The sequence below is a fragment of the Mauremys reevesii genome, linkage group 2, assembly GCF_016161935.1.
Source record: "Mauremys reevesii isolate NIE-2019 linkage group 2, ASM1616193v1, whole genome shotgun sequence".
Lineage (NCBI taxonomy): Eukaryota > Metazoa > Chordata > Testudines > Geoemydidae > Mauremys > Mauremys reevesii.
In genome coordinates, this window is record NC_052624.1 from 248487184 (window position 1) to 248504411 (window position 17228).

General features: G+C 44.0%; 1 protein-coding gene across 2 annotated transcripts; it reads left to right on the top strand.

Annotated features, from left to right (window-relative positions):
- Nucleotides 1–11444: 11444 nt before the first annotated feature.
- On the top strand, nucleotides 11445–16352 carry KCNS2 (potassium voltage-gated channel modifier subfamily S member 2). Of its 2 annotated transcripts, none has more exons than XM_039521680.1 (2): nucleotides 11445–11515; nucleotides 12087–16352. In XM_039521680.1, exon 2 carries the CDS (start codon nucleotides 12121–12123, stop codon nucleotides 13552–13554), a length of 1434 nt encoding a protein of 477 aa, XP_039377614.1. In that variant the 5' UTR covers nucleotides 11445–11515; nucleotides 12087–12120; the 3' UTR covers nucleotides 13555–16352. The 2 variants fall into 2 exon arrangements, with proteins under 2 accessions (XP_039377614.1, XP_039377613.1); XM_039521679.1 differs by lacking the exon at nucleotides 11445–11515 and adding an exon at nucleotides 11788–11946.
- The last annotated feature ends 876 nt before the right edge of the window (nucleotides 16353–17228 follow it).

Sequence of the window (17228 nt, forward strand, 5' to 3'; positions counted from 1 at the left end):
CCAGTATTTGCTATTGGTAATATGGATATCACCACACAGCCAATAAAACCCCAGATTGCTATACCAAAGGAAACCAGCTATGGTGCAGGCCACTAGGATCTGCTCCAGCCTTTGATCTTTGGCCTGATTTTTCAACTTGTTTTTTACATTGGAAATAGCAAACTCTCCGCTACCCCTTTCTGCTGAAGGAACTTGGCGAGATCTTTGGAGGACCCAAATAGTGATGTCCCATGAGATTGCAACCAGAGTGACATTCTCTCCTTCCTCCAACTGAGAGAGGAGAGGATGTCAATGCTTAGATAGAAACTGGTGTATGGTCTTCTACTGTGTACATGTATAGGCTGGAGAGTAAGATAACCATCCAGGCCCAAGTCAGTTTGTAGCCTTTGCCTCAGGGCTCCATTTATTGTTCAGCCCAAAAGACAAGACTGTGGATTGATAACATAAAGCAACTGTGCTGCTCCCCTGGGTAGATTGAGGGCCCTCTGGCAATCTAGTGGTCAGGATCTCACCTCAGAACCTTTGCAGGGCTGGCCTCCTGCTCATTTGCTGGCTTGCTCACCTCCACTGAACTGCCTGCAGCCTACCCTGAAATATAGGAGGGTATTATCCTAGCCCTCTTCTCGCCTCAGGCTCCCTAATGGAGCAGGGCCCTCATCTATATCCTCTAGCTGGTAATCATCAGATCCAATCACCTGATGCTTCCCAGCTGGGTCAGAGCATTCCCAGCACCTGACTGCTGGACTCCTCCCTGGAGGACCGCTGGCCCTTAAAGGGGCAGATTCCCCCGTTACAATTTGACATCCCCCTTCAGCCCTGTGACCACATCCAGAAATAGGCTCAGAAGTGACAATTTTGGTTAAACTTTTTTTAAAAGACCATTTCTCTGTTTTCTCATTGTAACCTTTCCCGGTGCTGGGCCTAGCAAAACAAACACATTTTTCCTTTCCTGAAAAAAGGATTTTCAGTATTTAGCAATATGTCAAAATAATTTGCAAGCCCTTAAAGAGCAAAAGGCTCCCCTGTGCTAATGCACTGTATTTATATTTAATGCACTGCATTTATGCTTCTGGTTTTACTGTTATAATTCAACTGACTTTTTCTTTATCACTATGTTCAGCGCAAGCAGATCTTAGAATGCACAGTATGGGTAGCCTGGATTTCTAATCAGACAGAAATAAACTAAGCAAAGAGTAATTTTATACTGAAACCCTGCCCTAAGCTGTATGAAATGTCGGTAAGTGCTATATAAGTAAAATGTTAATATATATATATATCATGGCTTGATTAAATGCTGTGAAATGAGCCATTCATGGTCTCTTGTGAATAATAAAAGCCAGAATTTCACTGAAATATTATACAGAGGGACCCCTGTGGCGAATGTGATGCTTCATGCAGCTGAGAAGGGCTGGACCTGACTCCTGACCTTCTCAAGACAGCTCTTTATATTAGCTGTAGGAGGCTGCTCAGTAGAATGGTCCTATATGCCTAAACAGGCTGTGTGCATGTCCTGTGTTGCACTCTCAGCCCTTGTTAACCTGAAATGAGTGTGGCAAATGAGACCTGAGAGTAGAATACCTCCATTCGTTTCCCCACTTCAGCACCTTGGAGCCTGCTGGCCAAAGTTAGCACTGCACAAAATTTTTTATCTGAAACCTTTTTCAGGGAAAAATTGCAGCTTTGCAGACACGAAAAACAACAGTTTTGCTTAATTGTTTATCTCAAAAACAGAAAACTCTGAAGAAATTAAAATATTTTGTTGTGATATTTTCAAAACAGAGCATTTTGATTTTTCAGTTCAAAATGACTTTTTGGTTTGAAATTCACTTCAATTTTATTAAAAACCCTTTAAAGGGATCAGAATGTAAACAAAACGTTTCATTCAGCCCGGTTTATTTATTTATTTATTTCACTTTTGAGTCTCTGAAAATTCAAAGAAAAATTGGTTTTGGTTTAATCCAAAGGAATTTTTTTTTCAAAATTGCCAATGAAACAAAAAATAATCCATTATTTGCACAGTGCTAGACAAGATACAACTTACTAGATAGATAGAGCGTGTCCTATGACTAGCTCAGAACACCTCCCAAAGCAACTGATTATATAAAACTACTTGATGGGAAATGGACCCATAGTGGGCAAAGGGAAAGTGATAGATACACTCTCAAAAAGAATTAACAGCTGTGTGACATTGTCAGAGAGCTTGGGGAAACTACAGCTACCAGTGGAATAACAGAGCAGTAAATGATGGAGTGAAACTGACTGGAAATAACAATCATTGTGACTGTGAAACAAAGTATTAACTACATCCAAACTAAGTCTCATTTCCAGCAGCAACCATAAATCTGCTCTACTTGTGGCAGATTGTGTGAGTCACAAATAGGATTCTGCAGATAGAAAGAGCCTGGCAAATGATAAAATCTTCATCCTTCAATCACAAAGTGATAACCATCACCTCACAAAGATACTAGAAGGCCTGACTAATTGATATTTATAACAAACTTTGAAATCCTGAGATGAAAGTCATTATAAAAGTACACTGGAATTTTTTATTGTTCCTAGACCACCTGCTTAGACCACAAGCAATCTCTTTTAACATTGCCTGATACAGCTACCAATCTGATATCTCTTTGGGAATTTCATAAAACAGATGTGGCTGTCACATTTAATCTCTCTTTTACTAAAAACACTAAGGAGAAGGACTAACTTGAAAAGGAGATAAAATGAACTGTATGAAAAGTTTCAGAGTGGTAGCCGTGTTAGACTGTATCAGCAAAAAGAACGAGGAGTACTTGTGGCACCTTAGAGACTAACAAATAAGCTTATGCTCAAATAAATTTGTTAGTCTCTAAGGTGCCACAAGTACTCCTCGTTCTTTTTGTATGAAAAGTGAGGGTGAGAGGAAGCCCCATTGTTCTGTTCTCACAACTCATGGACATACCAGTTGCAACATGGGAGTACTGCCCTGATGACTAACTCCACCAACATCACAAATTAGGCCTGACCTAGTTTCACTCAAAATGTTCATTCAGCAGCTGGTTGGTGTATTATTCTGACTGCAGCTAAAGTACAAAATTGTACTGTGAAGCAGTAGTTTGAAAAGAAGACAAAAACAAGATTCATGTTTTCCTATACTCACAATGCCTCTAGCACTATATACTAAATTAATCAGTCAATGGGTGGAATGATGCAGCCAAAAACATTCCTATATTTTCATGGTTCCCTATTGTGCTCTTGAAAAGAATTACTTCAGTGTATCCTCTCACTTTTTATTACAGGAATAACAAACTCCAGGAGAAGGGGGGAAACATAGTTCAGGACAGGGAACCTCCAAGAGGCTTGAATTCAGATAACCAGAAGTAAAAGTATGTGCTTCACTTGATTTAAGTAGCATGTAACTTAAGTACATGTTTACGCGTTTTCCTTAATCAGGGTCAAAATTTGAATTTCTAGGTCACTTCAAGTGAGGACCCAAAAGTTTGAATGCTTTTTGAAAGCTATCTGAACTAGATGAACCTCTTGAGGACATGGAATTGGACTGGAAATCCGATGAAAACAGGCTCTCTCTCATGGGATCCTGGCCCTTCTACTTGAAACTTTTCTCTCTTACCAACAGAAGTTGAGGCAATAAAAGATACAACCTCACTCACCTTGTCTCTCTAATATCCTAGGACTGACACAGCTACAACAACATTGCATCCAAAAATTCCTGACATTTCAGAAACTTTAAAAATGGGAAAATAAATTAAAATAAATGGGGCTTCCTATTTTATTCTGAATTGGTTCACTCGTTTTTAAACATAATCTACAAACACCAAAGGAAATCAAATCTTAGTGAAAAGAAAATGGTATCTGGATTCCTCATTTAGTGACGAGCAACTTTTCAACAGCCAAAGTGTGTTTGGAAATGCATAAAAATGTGCATGCTCCCAATTAGATCTTTCAATAGGACAGTCTGACCTTTGGGATAAATTATAGCTCAGATTACCTTGGAGATACATTTCATTATAAGAATTGCCAACACATATTTGCAGCAAATCAATCCAAGATGGATTGTTGGTAGAGAAAAGCTCATTATTAATTCACTGAAGTTTTTATCCCCTGTTGAATATATGTTTTAGAGCAAGGTTTTTGAATTCCTTTTGGTGGGAGTGGAACGTATACATTTTGGTCATTAAGTTAAACAGAATCATTTTTATAAACAGGATTTTCTATAGCAACCACCTTGAGGTTCTGCAGCACAAGAGATATTTGTCTTCATATTTGTCTCCACTTCATAAAGGACTTGGAACATCACCTATTACCTCAGGAGGACACAACATTAGAGATACTGGCCCACTCTGGGAGAACACCTTAGTTCACAAATAGAGTCGTAATGAGCTGGAGAGTATGTATGTGCACCACTGTCGTCTATTGGTTGGTATCAGAACTTCTTCATATTGCTGCTCACAGCTAAAAGTCATTTTTAGCTTAGGGGGTAGTGACTGGTGCTTGTGGAGTAGGAGGAGCTGGGTTCTGTTCTCACTATGACCAGCATGCTTTGCATATTATTAGTATTTATTTGTTTTGTGGTAGACCCTAGAGGCCTGGTTTCCATTGTGGTAGGGGGCTGTACAAATAGCGCAATCTGCCCGGAAGCACAATCTAAGACTAGAGACAACAGGAGGATACAACAAACAGATTGGGGGTGGGGGTGAGCATAAGGGAATAATGAGGTGATATGTAGTAGTCACAGGATAGATAGATAGATAGATAGATACTGAGTGACCATGGTTTGCAACATAATTACATCTAGATGGCCACAGATTTGTCACAATATGTTAATAAGTTCTAAACTGTCAGGTTAAGTTAGTCTGGGAACCTTTTCTGCCCTCATTCTCCAACTTCTATCTGCCCTTTTAATAATCTAAATCAGTTCTCAGCTGGGATTGGTATAGGCTAAGAAATGGTTTGACTACTACGATTGTATTTGACTTGTTTTCTGTGTTTAGATGAAGATGCTTGTGTCACACGTTGAGGAAACGAAAACTTAGTACAGCTAATCTTGGAGTAAATGGTGTGCTTTAGCTTGAGATAGTTCTTTCCCATTTACTTAGAACAACTGGCATCATGTGCATCTCCTCTGGCTGTGGACAGCCATGTGCTCAGCACAAAAAGACCAAAATCAAAGAAAGCAACGTACATTGTCCAAAACTTGGGGCAGATCCTCAGCTGACGTAGATCAGCCTAAGACCCAGGCATCTGTTTACACCAGCTAAGAATCTGAACCAGGGGCTCCACATTTTGGTTGGTGTTTCCTGGAATAATATTATCCAGATAAATGAAAACCTAAGAACTGTAAGATAAAAAGAACCTAGTTACAGACTCTGAGAGCAAATGTGCCTGCTGGGTGCTTGAGAACACTTTTTTTTTTATCTTGGGACAGGAAGGTTGTTTCAATATGAATCATTTTGAAATATTTAACTTAAACATTAATTTTAATAATTAAATTGTATTCAATTTAGATGAATTTTGTGTTTGTGAAAGATATCAGCTTGACAACCCTGTAGGTCTGCACTACATTCCTTGTTCCTCAATGTATAACTTCATATTTGGCTATATTAAAATGCATGTTGTTTGAATGCACCCAGTTACCCAAGCACTCCTAAAACATGAGGTACTGTATCCTGGAAAGCAAAGTGTCAGAAATGAGTGTGAAAAGGATCTAGGGGTCAGAGTAGACAAGAAATGCAACATGATCATCAGGATGATGCTGTGGCATAAAGGGCTAATGCAATCCTTGGATGGATAACCAGGGAAGTAGGTACATGGAGGCAATTTTACCTCTGTATATGACAGTGGTAAGACTGATCCTGGAAGGATGCATGAAGTTTTGGTGTCCACAGTTTTTAAAATGTGTTGAGAAATTGGAGCGGTGCAGAAAAGAACTCCACAAAATGAGTTGAGGTCTGGAGAAGATTCCTTATAGTAAGATACATAAAGAGCTCAACTTGTGTAGCTTATCAAAATGAATATTGAGAGGTGACTTTATTATAGTGTACCAGGACCTTCGCTGGCAGAAAATACTGGTTACTAAAGGGATTTTCAGCCTAACAGAGAAAGGCATAACAAAAGCCAATGGCTGGAAGCTGAAGCCAGACGAATTCAAATTAGAAATAAGGCCTCTCTTCGTTACATTTTTTCTTCTTTGTTCATAAAATATGGGGATAACCATAATCTAGTTCGGTAAAATAATCAGTGCTTAATTTGTGCCAGGGCTTGCCAAGGCCGAGCCCTAGCACCTCTAGGTTTAGCAGTTCATAGGCCCAGCACCTCTGGGCTTGCTGCATTAGTTATGAATGTTAAAAAAAACTGCTTCATCCCTGGCACCTAATTGCTTAAGCTCCGGCACCTCTTTATTACAAATTAAGCAATGAAAACTATACTGAGTTTCCTAAACAGTGAGTGTTTAAATTAGAGTATGGAAACTTACAAGACTCATTTGATCCTGATTATTCATTTCCCTTTGTCTAGTCAAAAGGAAGTGAGTCCTGAAGTATAGGTCCTGGCTCGTAAGTCAGTACTGACTGTAAGTGTAACAAATATGGAAAGTGAAGTATTGGCTTTTTTGCTTTAGACACTGGAGTTAAAGGATGTCTTTCTGAATGCCCCCAGTTTGCTACCTCAAATCAATGGTCTCCCAAACCCCTGACTGAGTCTTCCATAGAGATTATCAGAATATTAGGGAGGAATGCCACATTTTATGAACAGAGAAGCAAAACTGTAACCATTAAAACACACCTTTTCTATACAAATATGTTGGTGACATTTCAATGATTCTCCAACCGCCTGTAAATATGTAGAATAATGGTGAGTTCCTATAGTGCACTTACAGCATCCAAGTGCTTTACAAACATTAACTCATCATTCCTCACAGCAGCCTGATGAGATAAGTATTGTTATTATTTCTACTATCATGCTAGGGAAACTGGAGCAGAGAGATTAAGTGATTTGCCCAAGCCCACAGGTAGAGTCAAGGTCAGAGCTAGGATTAGAGCGCCAAAGTTTCTGGCTCCCAGTCCTGTGCTCAGACCATTGTCTTCTCTTGCTCTTGAAAGCAGGGGTGGCTACCAAATACCCCAAGGAATCTGGCACCTGTCCAGTAAGATTGACTCATTGTTAACTACAGTGGTGCTCCACTGAAGAGTCAGACAGCCTCACTGCAGGGGATCCTGGCACTGCCTTATAGAGTGTAAACCAGCCCTAGATGGATGCCTGCCCGCCTGCTGTATGGTACTAACCAGAAGGGGGGGGAAAGGAAGAAAAATTAAGTTGAGTGGCAGCAGCACTTTCCCTGAATACCAGGCAGATTGGTGTGAATAATTCAGTGTGGATTCAGAGTCACGTTAGACTCTCTCAAAATGAAATGAACCAGGTTGGAATTCCAGATGCCTCCAGAGAAAACTGGGCAGTTATCTGGGACACAGAGACAGAGCCAGTGTGTGGAGAAGATAAGGCAAGAATGAGAGAAAGACACCAAAACCCAGAGAAATGAGAGGCGAACAGTCCCAGAGCCATGGGTGGTGGGTATCAAAGGCCAGGGAAGGCTAAGCCTTCCCTAGCTCAGCTGCTGCTGACCCGCCACCAGACACCTGGGCTATAGCGCCCTGCCTCTTCCCCAAGGCCTTCACCGCCTGCTGCTGCTGCTGCCGCCTGCCATGCCTGGCAAATCTTCCCCCATTCCAGCCCTCTCCCCCCGCCCCACACTCCGGAGGTCCCCGCTGCTCGCTGTGTCCCTCCTCCTCAGGGGTGGGGGAATGAGGAAGAATGCCTGCCATACCCAGAAAAGGGATGAGAGAGAAAGGGAGGAAATCAGAGAACCACTCACACACCAGTTAGGGAAAGGACAGAAGGAAGCAAGCAGTGAAATTAGATGTGGGATACAGAGAAAGGCAAATGCAGGGAGAGAAGCATGAGAGGCAGCTGGCAGGGGAGCAGCACTCTGGCCCCCATTCAGAAAAGTACCTAAGTATGTGCTTAATTTTAAGCCCAAGTATTCCTATTGGCTTCAGTGTTTCATATCTATAAAGTGACTATTGACTTCAATGGGCCTGTTCCTCAGCTTCAAGCTAAGCATGTGCTTACAGGCTTTGCTGGATCAGAGCCAGATCACTCAGCACCTTGCGGAATGAGCCCATATACATAAAGAAACCCAGAGAGGGGAGACTCACAGCGAGAAAGTGGGGAGAAAGGTGCAGTGGGGGCAGGAAGGGCAGTGCACAAAGGCTGGGACAGGAGACTCTACATACCTCAGAGGGTGGGAACAAGTGAAGAGGGTGGGCTACCAACACAGCAAGGATCGGAAGCACGGCGCTGAGCCCCACACATCACTCAGGCCATTTGTGCTGCCAGCCTTTTCTACTTGGGTCCTGAGCATGTTCTTTACAAAAATAACTGGTAGGTTTTTGCAAACAGGCGATTAACTGCTTTAATAAAAACAACAAGGAGTCCGGTGGCATCTGAAAGACTAACAGATTTATTTGGGCATACGTTTTCATGGGTAAAAAAAACATTTCTTCAGATGCCATCGGACTCCTCATTGTTTTTGTGACTACAGTCTAACACGGCTGCCCCTGATGCTTTAATAAACAATACCAAGAAGTGAATCACCATTATGGCCCCATTACGCCTCTGGCATTTAGGGAAATGACTAAGCTCCTCTACTCTTGGAGAGGAGGAGGAATAGCTCAGTGGTTTGAGCAATGGCCTGCTAAACCCAGGGTTGTGAGTTCAATCCTTGAGGAGGCCACTTAGGGATCTGGGGCAAAAATTGGCCCTGTTAGTGAAGGTAGGGGGCTGGACTCAATGACCTTGTACCCTCCAGCTCTAGGAGATTGGTATATCTTTAATTATTACTCCTGTCTGTTTCTGGCAAGTCTTTCAATGGTTCTCCAGCTGTGCCTCAGGTTTTTCAGCTCAGCTTCCACAGCTCTTCGCCATGTTTTTTTGGGGCAGCCTCATTTTCGCTTGCCTTCAGGTGCCCAACTTATTGCTACTCTAGTGATGGAATCAGTTTCCATCCGAAGCACTTGACTGATCCATCTCCAACTCCAACTCCTCCTGGCATTGATGGTGCTCAGCTCCTCTTGGTTGCACTGTGTCAACAGATCTTGGGTTGAGATTGTTCTGGGCCAAAAGATACAGATTTTTCTGAGGCAGGTCATATAGAATTAAGACAGTTTGGACATGTCTTACTTTCTCATTACCCAGCATTCTGCACTATAAAGTAATGTTGAAAGTATGTAGCTCTGATAAATCTTGAGTTTGGTTTTGGTGGTGTATTTTGATGATTTCCAGACTGTATTTAAGCTCCTGAAAGTGTTCCTGGCTTTATTGATTTTGTTCCAGATGTCCCAGCTTGTTCCACCATCCAAGACTTGAATGCTTATCCATAAATTCCCCAATAGGGGGTGTTTTGTCTCAAAGCACTGAAAGAAAAACTTTGTTTGTTTCATTGAGGGCCCTAAAGAAGCATGTTGTTCAGCAAAGCTGCACATGCATAGAGAAATGCTCCACCTCCTGCAGTGCATTGGGGTCTCTAAGAGCTGGGGCTATGCTTGGACATGGGAGAAATGGTAAAAGACCCCAGAAAGGATCATGCTAAAGAAAACCCTCTATTTTGCCTAGGTCTCTGGTACTGCTTCCAGCACCAGCTTTTAGAGAGTAATATTAGAGCAATCCCTTGTCATGAGCCACATGGTGTATAGGTCCATCAATGGCTATTAGCCAAGATAGTCAGAGGTGCAACTCCCATGCTCAGGTGGCCCTAAGCCTCTGCCTGCCAGAAGCTGGGACTGAAGACAAGGGATGGATCACTCGATAATTGCCCTGTTCTGTTCATTCCCTTCGAAGCACCTGGCATTGGCCACTATTGGAAGATAGGATACTTGGCTGGATAGACCATTGGTCTGACACAGTAGGGCCAGTCTTATGTTATCAGGCTCGTTCAGGAGCCCGAGTCTCAAAAGCAGAAGAAATAGGGCAAGATAATGCAGCTTGCAGAGTTTTAGGTTAGTTATAACCCATTCATAAGTCGACTGTCCCAGAGCATGTGTGCTCTGTACAAGCAAACCCATTGTACAATCAAATCAGCTGTAGAGATGACACAGGATGGGTCTGTATCAGAAACTGACCTGGCGTCTAACATGGACGAAAGAACTGTTCTCACTAACCCTTTGTTGTTCCTAGTATAACCTAGCACTTGAGGTCTAAAAATGTTGTTCTGCCAAAAGGAACAAAGAGTCTCAAGGCGCTGGGGTGAGAGGGGAAACAGGCGTTGCAGTTCCTGATTTAAATTGCTAAAGATCAACGTGATCCTTCCTTCCAAAATGGCAGGGCAGTAAAGGAATCTTTTTAAAGGTATAAGACACTGAAGTTTTGGAGCCTGCTTTTCTGGCAGCGAGATGTGAGTGGCATTTAGCTAATCTCAAGCTTCAGCACGATTTCAGGTAGAGTGAATTGTTTTGACAAGTGCATATGTGTTTTCAATCCGAATGAACACTACCTGTTAATTTCAGAGTGCTAGCTGCACGGGGGCAAGTTCATACATGTAGGTAAGAGCTGCATGAAGGTGGGGACATAATGCAGTCTCTCTTTCTCTCTCACACACACACGGTTCAGTTGTCTCCCTAGCCAAAACCTCACCTACCCATATTTATACAGGGCACCAATGTATGGCAATCGGGTTTTCTCTGCTAGCGCTCAGCGTTTGTGACTGGACATAGCCCCAGTGTACCCAGTGTGCGCAATCCCAAATGGCTCTGGACTTTGACACACTGAAACTGGAGCCATCGCTTTGATTTGCAAGTGACGCTTTGCAAACTTGAGACACGGTGTAGGGGAAGCGTGAGGCGAGCAGGCATTAAAAAGAAAATCTCGGGAGCTATTTCTATGCAGCGCTGGAGCGTGGGGTAGGAGAGAGAGGAACCCTCCGGCACATCCAATGTGCTCGTGCCATCAAATCTCAGCCAGGGAGCCAGGCTACGCTTCTGTGCACAGACACGCGTAGCGAACTTGCCTCGCTAGGGGCATTGCCGGGCTCCCGGGCTCCAGCCCCAGCCCTGCCCTGGCTGGGGTCTCACCCCTGCACGAGCCGCTCTGCTGGCGCCCAGAGCGGAGCCCCCGGCCAGCCGCGCCCCGCGGGGAAGCGAGGGGGGCGGCCGGTGGTCGCCATGCCTGGCGCGCGCGCGGCAGCAGCCTGCCGGGGCTGAGCGGGGAGGCGCGGCCGGCGCGGGAGCTGTCCCTTCAGCACCGCCGCGCGCCCGCTCGCTCCGCCGCGGGCAGCATGGGCGCCCCGCCGCCGCTGCCCGCGCCCCAGCCCCACTGAGCCGAGCGCCCGCCGCGGCTGCCGAGTCCCCAGCCCAGCCCAGCCCAGCCCAGCGCCCCGCCTCAGCGCGCGGGCAGGGGCAGCCGCGATGCCGGCACGGCGCTGCGGGACGCGCCACGCTCCGGCCGGGGCGCCCCGCAGCTGAGCCGACAGGTAGGGCGGCGCGCTCCCCGGGCGGCGGCGGGAGGGCGGGTCGGCGGGCGCGGCGCGCTCCCTGCTGGGGGCCAGGGGCGGCCCCTGGGGAGGACCGGGAGCCGGAGCCGGGCAGCGGGGGGAGTGGCCCCCACGGGGCTGCTCCGCGCCAGCCTCGGCCCGGCTGCTCCCTGCCCTGCAGGGCGGGGCTGGGGTCTCCCGCCGGACAAAGTGCCCAGTCCCGGCCCAGGAGCGGCTGCGATTGCGGGGGCGCTACAGGCGGAGGGGAGCAGTCACCGTGCTGCACGGCAGGTGGCTGCTCCCAACACCGGCGCGAGGCAAGCGGAGGCCAGGCAAGCCCCGGGTAACTGGTGATTTCCCAGGGACTCGCAGCCCAGGCTAATCGCACGGTCGCGCGGCTAAACCTCCGAAACAAAGGACCAGCCCTGAGTGTATGTGAGCGGAGGGGGCTGGCTCGGGGTGCCGGGTGGCAATGCCCTGGCTGGTAAAAGGCCAGAAGGAAAGGCAGGAAAGGGGGGGAAGCCCCATGGGTTCGCCCCTGGCGCTGATTTGCGGTTTGATCCCATTCTAGGTCTATTCCCGGCGCCCCTTGCAAGAAGCTCACTATGCCCGGGCAGAGCCTGGAGGATTTCTCTCTGGCTCATTCGGAAGACAATGAGATCAGCATCAACGTCGGAGGCTTTAAGAAAAAGATGCGATCCAACACCCTACTAAGATTTCCCGAAACCAGGCTGGGGAAACTGCTGAGCTGCCACTCAAAGGAGTCGATATTAGAGCTCTGTGACGATTATGATGACGCCAAGAACGAGTTTTACTTTGACCGGAACCCCGAACTTTTCCCCTACGTGTTACATTTTTACAACACCGGCAAGCTCCACGTGATGGGCGAACTCTGCGTGTTCTCCTTCAGCCAGGAGATTGAATACTGGGGCATCAATGAGTTCTTCATTGACTCGTGCTGCAGCTACAGCTACCATGGGAGGAAAATGGAGCCAGATCAAGAGAAATGGGAAGAGCAAAGTGACCGGGAAAGCACCTCGTCTTCCTTTGATGAAATCTTGGCCTTTTACAATGATGCCGCCAAGTTTGACAGACAACCCTTTGGAAACGTCAGGAGGCAACTCTGGCTAGCTCTGGACAATCCCGGCTACTCTGTCTTGAGCCGAATATTTAGCGTCTTGTCAATAGTGGTTGTTCTTGGTTCCATTGTGACCATGTGCCTGAACAGCCTCCCAGACTTCCTGCTGGTTGACAGCTATGGGAAAGCAGAGGAAGATCCTCGGTTTGAAATTGTAGAACATTTTGGCATTGCATGGTTCACATTTGAGCTGATGGCAAGATTTGCAGTGGCTCCTGACTTCTTGAAGTTTTTCAAGCATGCCCTGAATCTGATTGACCTCATGTCCATCCTGCCATTTTACATTACCTTAATTGTTAACTTAGTTGTGGAAAGTAGCCCAGCTTTAGCAAATTTAGGTAGAGTAGCCCAAGTCTTGAGACTAATGAGGATCTTTCGCATCTTAAAACTTGCTCGACATTCAACTGGCCTCAGGTCTCTTGGGGCCACTTTGAAATATAGCTACAGGGAGGTAGGGCTTCTCTTACTATACCTCTCTGTTGGGATCTCCATATTCTCGGTAGTGGCTTATACCATTGAAAAAGAAGAAAATGAGGGCTTAGCCACTATCCCTGCTTGCTGGTGGTGGGCTACAGTTAGCATGACCACAGTTGGTTATGGAGATGTTGTCCCAGGGACCACTGCTGGCAAATTGACGGCATCTGCATGCATCCTAGCTGGCATATTGGTGGTAGTGCTTCCTATAACGCTCATCTTCAATAAATTCTCTCACTTTTATAGGCGTCAGAAGCAGCTAGAAAGTGCCATGAGGAGCTGTGATTTTGGTGATGGAATGAAAGAGGTTCCATCAGTCAATTTAAGGGACTATTATGCTTATAAAGTTAAATCCCTTATGGCCAGTTTTACCAATCTGAGCAGGAGTACTCCCAGCGAACTAAGCCTAAATGATTCACTGCATTAGACTGCAGGTCTGACAGCAGTTTGCATGATGTGCACCAAGAGCTGTGTTTATAAACATTTTCCTATTCCTTGTTTTTTTTTTCCTAGCATATAGTGTTGCTGACATTGCACTAACTTTGCACCTAACAGGAAATTTAGTTGCAAACTGACAGTTTGCACATTTCCATCCTGTTGCATAGAAACAAAATGCTCATTTTTCTAGACAAGTGTTACTGTGTCCATGACACTAGTGCTAGTGGTGCAGTGCTGATTTGTTATTTGCTTGTTTCCTTTAGATGTCCTTGTGTGAGCAGAGAAATGAGTTGATCCAGGGGAAAACACACAGCTGTGAAATTAACAATGAAATAATCTGTTTTCACTTACAATGATGTGACAACTCATAATAGCTGTACATTTCCCAGTTAGTTTAAAAGCCCTCACAAGGCAGATTTAAAAAAGAGCATTTTAAAGTATCTGACACTAACTGCAAGTTAAAAACTTACCTGTGAATAGTTTACATAGTAACACATTGCCACCTTGTTATGCCTGCTAATATTAATGTTAAGCACCTCTGAAAACACAATTGAGTGTAGCAGTTCAGGGAAAATTGGCATTTCTTCAAGAGCACATGTATTAAAGCACTGGGTGGGCTTTTGAAATTAAACACATAGTGAGATTTTCAAAAGCACGCGGTATTGTCTAACTCTGCTTCCAGCCACATCAGAAGAAAAAATCCCATTGCCCTCACTGGGAACAGAGATAGGCCAATACTGAGCACTTCTGAAAAACATACCCAAAGCTTTTAAATTATGGGAGCTTTAAGGCCACATTTTCAAAAGTGGCCTACAGCTTTGGTGCTCGTTGCAGCTCCTATTGACTTCAACTGGAGGTGCAGACATTCAGCATCTCTGAAAGTCAGGCCCAAAGGAAGGAAGAAGGAAGTTGGGCTTCAGAGGAAGTTGGGCTCTCCAAAATGGAAGCATCCAACAATTAGAAGCCACATGTGAAAACTTGGGTCTCTCTAGAGAATGGAAATATTCCAAAATGAATGATAAAGGCGGTATTTTAGGAGCTGACATTTACCTACTGAAAGATGACTAATTAAAAAGATAGCATATGTATTTCTGAGATACAGCCTAATTTTGTCAGGGAGGACTGTTTTGATGCTTGGCATGAGAATTAAAACAGGTGTCCATGGTAAATAATCTCATTAAGATTTCTGCAGATGAAACTCTAAGGGAATAAATATAGCTAGTATTTCTACTTTAAAAATGGTTCAGAAAAGGACTCCTGTCTCTCAGTTCAGGAAGAAGCATTAAGGCCAAGACCAAGAAAGGGCACTTATTGGATCAGATCCTCATCTGGTCCAATGACTTTGATGATGTAAAGCAGCTGAGAATCTGATCTAGTATTTGTAAAGTCTGTTTTAAACAAGACAGCAGATCTTGATATGACTCTGCATAAACTAATCTTATGAGTGCTCAAAGTTGTTTCTCCCTGCCCCACTGTAATGGTTTAAGGATCAATACTCTCAGCTCAGACAATGCCCTCTCTACCATACTATCATATTTCCTGTTTACTAGAGAACTGTGCTGTCAAGCAAACTACCAGTACTCAGCTGGCAAAATGGCTCTTTTCTGTTCAAACTCTGCTATACTGCCATCCAGTTATCTATTGTTTTCAAGTCAATTTGTAGTATAGCAATTTATGAAGATAAGGTGGGTTCAGAGAATAGATTCAAATTAGGGAGATTAGGAAGTGTCTTAAAGCACGAAGGCCAAAACTGTCACATTTGGAAGCCTAAAATTAGACATCTAAATAATATTCAGGCACTTGAATAAAAAGGGCCTGATTATCACAGATGCTGAGCATCCACAGCTCACCTTGGGTCAGAAGGACATAGGAGTTGTCAAACCACAGCAGACCAGAGGTCCAGCTAATTCAGTGTGCTGTTTCTGACAGTGGCCAGCACCACATGCTTCAGAAGAAGGTATAAGAACTCTGGAATAGGTAGATGTGGAATAACCTGCCCATAATGCAAATTTCTTCCCAGCCCCCTTCAGTTAGTGGTTGGCTTATGCCCTGAAGGAAGCATGAGCGTTTATATCCCTTCTAAATGTTTATGTTTTAAAAAAATCCTTATTGATGTCCATATATTTCTCTGTAACTTCAGCAGGAGATATGAGTGCTCAGAACCTCAGAAAATTTGGCAGTTTATATTTAAGTTTCTGAATCTGGATTTAGGTGCCTAAATTTAGGCATTCACATTTGAAAAGGTAGGCCAATGCTTTCACCTCTGGAGGACTGAGATCAATTTCTGTATTGGGTCACAGCTGTAGTTAAATTTGGTGGTCTCAACCTAGTACTGAACTGGAACATTTGGACACTACCGTCAAATCTGGAATGGTAATCAAAAGAAGCACAGCACTAGATTATGGGCATTTCAGGTCAGGACTGATATACCTGGAAAGAAGTATGTGGGAGAGCTTGCTTATACACAGAGTAGGCTGAATCCTGCAGAGCTGGCAAAAATTTCCATTGATGCCAATGATAATTTGGTCTTCATTAGGTTTACCAGTTTGTGGTCTATGCAGAATCTCTCTCTAGCCAGGGGTCTTATTTTCTCAGCTTCACAATCAAAGAATTCACAGAGTTTTTAAAAAAATCCTAAATAGTATATTATTTTTAGGCCAGTTATTTCTGCAGACATGTAGAATTGTCAAAGGGTCACGAATTCCCCCAGCTGTTAGTTTAGCATTGCAAAGTTTGGATTATTTAAATAAGATATATATAATCTTGTCTTACAGATTTATTATTCATAGGGACATTGTTCAGTCATTTCTTCAGAAATTGAATGGAATGTTTCCAAATTGCATTTTATGAAAGAAAATGAAGTTCTCCAAGGAGTCACTATTTTTATTGTATTGTTTGTAAGGAATTTTCATTATTGCTTTTTTTAATATAAGTGCTATGGATCAAAGATGCTAAGTAAATAAAGTACTGCAATTTAGTATGCACTCATTGCCATGATTCATTATGAAAATGATTTTATATAGAACCGTTAATTCAGGAGGATCCCTGCATACTTTACAAACTCTATTTATAGAAGGGAATTACTTCATTCACCACTTAAATACAGCAACTAGTGAGGTGAAGCTTGGTCAGTGTTTAGGACATGAAGTAGCAAATACCATATCCAAAGTTAAACTACAGGTGGACATGTTGGCAGACTGAATGTAATTATCGAAACTTGAAACTTGCCCAGGACGCAAAGAATAACACCGACGAAAACAAGTCAGATGATTGAGTGTGTTGTCATTGTTTTATCCAGTGTCAGAAATGAGTCCTTTACCAAGGCTTCCAGCCCTGCTTTTGCAAAATGTGTAATGACTAATGCAATGTGGAGTGGAGGGGGGACCTTAGTTTAGTCTCGCATATAAAATACACAACCCAATAGTACAGTGCACCCTAGCACCGTTGGTTCTGATTTAAATGATACAGTAAATCCACCTCTGTAAGGAGGAATGAGATATTGGCTGCCTGCCATTTTATAAAGGCAGCTACTGTAGGGCCCAGTCCTGTGAGATGCTGAGCACCCTCATCTTCTATTAACTGCAATAGCAAAGAAAGATACTGCACATTCTGCAGGAGAAACTCAGCACTTTGCAGGACTGACAGAGGACAGAGAGAAGACAA

Excerpts from the sequence above, each read along its gene's own strand:
- KCNS2 (XM_039521680.1), top strand. The coding sequence starts at position 12,121 with ATGCCCGGGCAGAGCCTGGAGGATTTCTCTCTGGCTCATTCGGAAGAC.